This window comes from Merops nubicus, unplaced genomic scaffold, assembly GCF_000691845.1.
Source record: "Merops nubicus isolate BGI_N331 unplaced genomic scaffold, ASM69184v1 scaffold10482, whole genome shotgun sequence".
NCBI classification, from domain to species: Eukaryota; Metazoa; Chordata; class Aves; order Coraciiformes; family Meropidae; genus Merops; species Merops nubicus.
Window position 1 is genome coordinate 1 of NW_008592858.1, and position 6,481 is coordinate 6,481.

General features: G+C 45.2%; 2 protein-coding genes across 3 annotated transcripts in view; one reads left to right on the plus strand and one right to left on the minus strand.

Annotated features, from left to right (window-relative positions):
- Positions 1–1,046: 1,046 nt before the first annotated feature.
- On the plus strand, positions 1,047–2,062 carry TAX1BP3 (Tax1 (human T-cell leukemia virus type I) binding protein 3; the record flags this gene model as incomplete). The annotated part of the gene is made up of 3 exons (XM_008935278.1): positions 1,047–1,166; positions 1,467–1,544; positions 1,747–2,062. Coding segments are annotated over 3 exons (336 nt in total), but the record flags the coding sequence as incomplete, so codon positions are not given.
- A 2,573-nt stretch (positions 2,063–4,635) lies between these two features.
- CTNS (cystinosin, lysosomal cystine transporter) overlaps positions 4,636–6,481 on the minus strand; it is a 6,660-nt gene continuing 4,814 nt past the window's right edge. For both annotated transcript variants that reach the window (XM_008935277.1, XM_008935276.1), the window contains exons 8-10: positions 5,769–5,939; positions 5,468–5,585; positions 4,636–4,821 (exon numbers count right to left, since the gene is read on the minus strand). In XM_008935277.1, the coding sequence (XP_008933525.1) occupies positions 4,691–4,821; positions 5,468–5,585; positions 5,769–5,939 (420 nt within the window). In that variant the 3' untranslated portion in view covers positions 4,636–4,690. The remainder of the gene's footprint in view (positions 4,822–5,467; positions 5,586–5,768; positions 5,940–6,481) is intronic.

Consider the following 6,481-nt stretch of genomic DNA (forward strand, 5'->3'; position numbering starts at 1 on the left):
CGCCAGGAGCGGAGCTTAATCGAAAGCGTTCATTGCTTTAATCTCGGAACGGCGCGGGCGAGGGGCTGTGCGGTTCCCACCAGTTCAGGGGCGAAGCCGGGCGGCGTGGCCGTGACCGCGCCGAACGGGGACAGAGCAGGGGCTGGGGACAGAGCAGGGGGCCCCGGAAGGTGTCGGGTGCGGCCCAGCGGCCCCTGTCCTGCAGAGAGCCCGAGCCCTGGGGAGGCTCAGCGGTGTCTCGGCTCTTGGAGAAGAACCCCGGAACGGTTTGGGGGGGAAGGGACCTTTGAAGGTCACCTAGCCCAGCCCCCCTGCAGGGAGCAGGGACATCCGCAGCTAGAGCAGGCTGAAGAACCTTTTGAGTGGTGGTGGTTTCAGTTTGGATAGGGGCTTTTAATCTTGGTTCAAGAGGTGCACAAGCTGGCATTTGTACAGCACTTGGATGACATGCAAAGCTCATCAGATGCCCGTGTTCATCGGGCATCAAGGAACCTGCCTCTGGCTTGCCAAAGGGTGTTGATAAGTTATCTTGAGAAGATAACCATCCTAATAATAGGTTGTTTTTTCCACTGATAGGGGCAGGCAGGAACACAAGGCATGTGGGTAAAGAGCAAGAGGAGTCTGGCTGTGGGTGACTGCTAGTTATCGAGGTGTGACTCATGGTTAGAGGGACCTGCTCTGGTTTATTCTTTCCCCTTGTATCTCCAGGCAAGTGGCAACGTGCTGAGTAGTTATGGAGCTTGGCTGTGTCGTGGCATGAGCTTGCAGATAGCTTCCTGCCCTGTTGTTTTGTGGCAGGGCTGAGAACAGTTCTGAGCCAATTGCTGTCAATGCCAAGGGTGCCTGTGACAGACAGTGAGTGTGCAGAGTGGCTCCAGAGCTGTCTGCTGCCATGGGAGAGCTTGCCATGCTGCACTCAGCCTGCGCAGGGGGGTGACAGGTCTCTGTGCAAGACAACCTGAGTCTCGAGTACCTGCTCCTGGGGCACACTGAGATTTCTTCCAGGGAGGACAATACTCAGCTATTTTACCTGGCTCTCTTTTCAGCAAAGAATTGAGATCCACAAGCTTCGCCAAGGTGAGAACCTGATCCTGGGATTCAGCATTGGAGGTGGCATCGATCAGGATCCTACTCAGAACCCTTTCTCTGAAGACAAGACTGACAAGGTCAGATGCTCTTTGCAAAGGGCTGAGCATATCCAGCTGCCCCAGCAAGCTCAGCTCCCATCTGAGTTCTGTCCTCTCCCCTAGCTGACTGCCCAGACTACTCTGTTGCCACATCACCATCTGCAGACTAAGCTTAACTCTCCACTTTTTCTATTTTCCAGCATTGCACAAAACTGTTTTTAACCAGAATCTCACAGTACACTACAAAGTATTTTTACATCATCACTAGAATGGCCCTTGAGTATTTAGTGCTCCCATATTTAGGGAGTGAACACTTAATAACTTTTTTTCCCCCCCCAGGGTATCTATGTAACAAGGGTGACTGAAGGAGGCCCAGCAGAAGTTGCAGGACTTCAGATTGGAGATAAGATCATGCAGGTAAACACCAAGATAAGCCAAGTGCTTATGCAGTACTAGGTGCACACCACAGAGAAGTCTCCACTGGGAAAATACCATCTTCTGGGGACTTTCCAGGACAGTTTGTGGGGCTGATAAATTAAACTGAGCTGTGGCCCAAGTGTGTATGTGCTACATAACCTGTGAGTCCCTGGGCCTGCCTCATTTCATGGCTTTCCCCTAGGTGAATGGCTGGGATATGACCATGGTGACCCACGACCAAGCTAGGAAGAGGCTGACCAAAAGGAATGAAGAAGTGGTACGGCTGCTGGTGACCAGGCAATCTCTGCAGAAGGCTGTGCAACAATCCATGATGTCCTAATCAATCACCAAGTTGGGGAAGGGTTGGGGAGGGGGAGAGAGAGACTGACATGAAGCAAGGAAGCAAATCCTAGACCTGCACAGGTTTGCTGAAGGATCCCATGGTCCTAACTGTGGTAAACACTTTTATTTTTCCTTCCTCTAGTATAACTGGCAGTAGTAAAACTCTAGTCCCCTCAGCAGAGTGCATCTCTAAAGTCTTCCCTGCAGGTACATGGTAAGACTTTACTGTAGTCATGGCTTCCAGGAGGACAGGACAAGCCCTCATTATCTAAGGAAGCAACTGGAAATGCCTTAATTTTGACAAGATTCTTTTGTAGCACAAAAGCTTCCTATTTTAAGAAGAAATGTGGCTTCTGCTGTGGAAGATAAGAGGGCTTGCTGTGCTGAGGCTTTTAGAAGCCCCTGTCCCCCATGCTATCAGGCTGGAGTGCCAGACTGCTGAGCTGCACACTGCTGTGGGCAGCAGCACTGGACTAACCCCACAGCGTGTGCTCACCAGACAGCTGAAGGGTTTGGGGCACAAGGCTTTACTGCAGATACCCCCTGCACAAAGCAGCCTCTTCAGACAACAAACCAACCACTGAGTAACACAGAAGTGTTAGATGTGAAGTACACTAAAAGTTCATTGACACTACAGCTCAACTTCATTGTCAGAGTCAAACCTTCATTCTTGTTCCCAAATAATGCATTGACTTGTAGAATGGTTTAGGTTGGAAGGAACCCTGGAGACCATCTCATCCAACCTCCCTGCCATGGGCAGGGACACCTCTCAACTAGACCAGGTTGCTCAAGGCCTCATCCAGCCTGGCCTTGAGCACCTCCAGGGAGAGGCATCCACAGCCTCTCTGGGCAGTCTACTCCAGAGTGTTGCCACCCTTGTACTGAAGAACTTCTTCCTAAGATCTAGTCTAGCTTCTGCATAATATCAAACAAATCAGATTTAAAGGGAAGGAATATAGAGCAGGAAAACAACCATCATTGCTGAACTTACTAGAAGAGCTGTTCACAACTGTAGAGCCTTCTGTTCTTCATTCCATTTCTGTCAGACTGGGAAGGGGAAGGGTGGATTTTGGTCTGTCTTCTAGAAGACTTTGATTAAATCACTGATTTATTGAATGGAGATGAATATGCCAGTAACTTGCAAAAGTGCCTCTTGACCAAACTTAAACTTCTGGTAAGATACCAAGTTGTTTAAATCAACATGCCACAGGATTTAAGATTCTTGCTGCAACACTAAGTTAATTATCTCGTGTCCTAGTGGTTTGTTAACCAGCTAGCTTTACAGTTATGCAAAAACTGGAGTTGTTAATTAATCCCCTTCAGTTGATTTATACATATCTCTACTTTCCTTAAGCAGGTAAGCTGTTGTAAATAGAACACGAGGAGGTGGCAGACTAACTTATTCAGGACATTACTGCTGTGCTGTGTGTGTGTTGTGAGGAGTGCATCTCAGACTGTTCTGTAGGCACCCCCAGATGCCTATTTACCCTTTTTGTATCTATGAAATCACTACAACACTGCTTTTGAATTTTTGTAACTTAAAAATTCAGTGGTAAATTTTAAGGCTTTCAAGCTGAAGTTATTTTTGTTACTATAAAGATACACTGCTATTTGTACTGCTCTTTCACTTGATTTTACACACAATAAAACAAAGTTTGATTTCCTGAGCTGTTTCTCCTTACATTTAAGAATGCCACATCCCTTGAATGCCTCCAGCTGAGACCTTTATTCCAGCTCAGTGCAGATGGTGGACCACACCAAGACAATGCAGTCTGAGGTTAGTAAAGTCTGATTTCACTGGTGGGTATTTGCAGTGTTCATGAGCTGTCAGACTTCCCCTGGTCTCTAGCAGGGGGAGAAGGGGTTCTACTTTTCCTTAGGCTGACACCTAGTATGACATTAGCTTTAGAGCAGTCAAGTATTGTTTGAGTACATAATGCTTACCTTCAAGTAACTCAAGGCCTTGATCTCTACCTAGAACTTACCACATGTACTTAGAAAGTTGCCCAGGAACAAAACCACACACACAAACTTTGATCAGGGGGCTGTTAAAGAGATGATGGCTGTGGATCATGTTGATAAACCTTTAATCTTTACCACCCACTGTTTAGAATTCCTGTCAGCAGCACTGAGCAAAATGAAGTTGGTGCTTTAGTAGTCAGATAAATCTGAGCACTTGGTGTCTTAGCACCTTTGAAAGAGCTTTTAGTGAAATAAGAATAGTTTCTGCTGTGTCACAGGGGTTTTTATTAATAAAGAGTTCAGGCTCTAATATTTGTGTATTTGCTACCAACCTCATTAGTCTTTTATTCAACCAATGTGAGCAGTGTTGTATTGTGATCTGTTTGTGAAGAGTGAGCAGCAGCCCCACTTAAATCCACAGACAGTCTTCAGTCATGACATTAAGATCTTAAGTGGTTGCTTAAATGTGATCTCAGTTTTTTGGGAACCAGAACTCTGGTCTTATTGCTTCACTTTCACTCAAAAAGACATCTGGTCTTTCCCTTTCCTGTTGTTAACTGAAGAGAGCTACGTGTTGCTTGGACAGCTCATGCCAAGCTGCCTTTGCAGCTCCAACAGGCATGAGTCTTCCACTGGCAACTGGTGGCTAGACAGCTTGCTGTCCTTTAAGGCATCTGGCAATTGTTATTTGGCACAGCAACAGTTTGTATTCCATACCAGAGAGGACCAAAGTATAAACAGGTCAGAAGCAGCATTTCTGGTAACTGGCAGTAGGCATCTTGATAGTCCTTAGCCAGGGTTAGGGAAAGTTCAATGTAAAGTTCTTGTCTTCAGGAGTGCTGCTATTCACAAGGTTCATACCCTCGTCTCCTGTAAAGGCAGTAGTGCTGGACCATAAAAACAACATCAAAGATGATGGAGAAGACACCCAGGCCAAACTTGGTTGGATCTCCAAAGATTAACTTCCACTGATCTGTCAAACACAAAATTAAGAGAGTTAAGACTAACTCCTCTAGTGCAGTCTTGTCTCAAGACTAGAAGCTCAGGATAACATACATATTAATTTCATGTTTGTTACCTGGACACTTTTAAGACTGACTCTAGCATATAACTTATGCAAAGGTATTTAATAAGTGTTCTGAAGAAACCACAGGAACAGTTATTTCATTTTCTGTCTCAAAGGAACATGAAGAGATTCTTTATTCTTAGTGTAAGAACAGCTACCCATGCTAGAGCACAATCATCATTCTCCTAAGATAACCAGGTAGGTTATATCTACTTTGTAGCATGATTCTCCTACCCTGTTAAGAAAGCACATACATACTAGAGAATTTCATGTTTGTTACCTGGACTCCTTAGACTCACTTTTAAGACTGACTCTAGCATAAAACTTATGCAAAGGTATTTAATAAGTGTTCTGAAGAAACCACAGGAACAGTTATTTCATTTTCTGTCTCAAAGGAACATGAAGAGATTCTTTATTCTTAGTGTAAGAACAGCTACCCATGCTAGAGCACAATCATCATTCTCCTAAGATAACCAGGTAGGTTATATCTACTTTGTAGCATGATTCTCCTACCCTGTTAAGAAAGCTCCTGCCACCTCAGTTCCAGCCTTACCATTGTTGTATGACTGCAAAAACATCTGAAGAAGGCTGAAGCTTCCACCAGTGAAATCTAGTAACACATTTCCAATGCTCCACCCCTCAGTACTCTTCCGACGGAAATTCATGTACGCCTGGGAGTGTAACAAGAAGTCAGTCAGCATGTCATGGATGAGCCTTTCTCAGGTTGACAGGAGTGTAACCACACTGGCTGTGTCACTAAAAGACTTAATTACTGCTGCTTTAGTCAGACTTTCTAGAGCATGTGCTACAGGTTGACAGAAATACCACATAAAAGCAGAAACGTTCAGATTTACCTGTGGAAAATACTTTATCAGTGTGACTGCTAACTTAATGTAAGAGAAGCAGAATAGGAACTGCAGCCACGTCATTTCCTCAGCTGCAGCAAGAAACAGTGTGGTAAATGTGAAGATCCATGCAAGTGCCAGCAGTCCAACAACAACTTTGGATACTTTCTGACCTGCTCTCTGAAAGAGAAAGGCAGATACAATTAAACTGACCTCAGCCACACTTCCCCAGACACTCTAAGACACAGAATATGCTCAGGACTGCACAAGGTTACAGTCCCAACCTGCTGTTGTACCAGTGAGGCTCATACCACAGGGGAATTTTTAAGATTAGGTGAGTGCTACAGCAACCAGGTGTAGGTTTGCAGGAGCTGCTGAGCAATATTCATCATCAGTCATCTGGAACACTTGCCCATGAGCAAGTGGGAAGCAGTGTTGTGGGAGTATTCTTCAGTATTTATGAAGCCTGTTATCACTGCCACACCAGTAACAACCCTGAGTTCAGTCTGATGATATCAAGAGCTCCTATATAGGCAAAAGGCTGATAATATTATGGTAAGAAGTTCATGGTTGCATTCTAATTCTTTACATTTATCTCCTGGCAGGGGTGACAAATGGGCTGTTCCAGTTTTAGGATTAGCATCACCAAAGGAAGCACCCCAAGACATAAATAGATACCAGCTAGAGAAGTCTGGCTGTTCAGATTAGAGGCTTTTTCCACA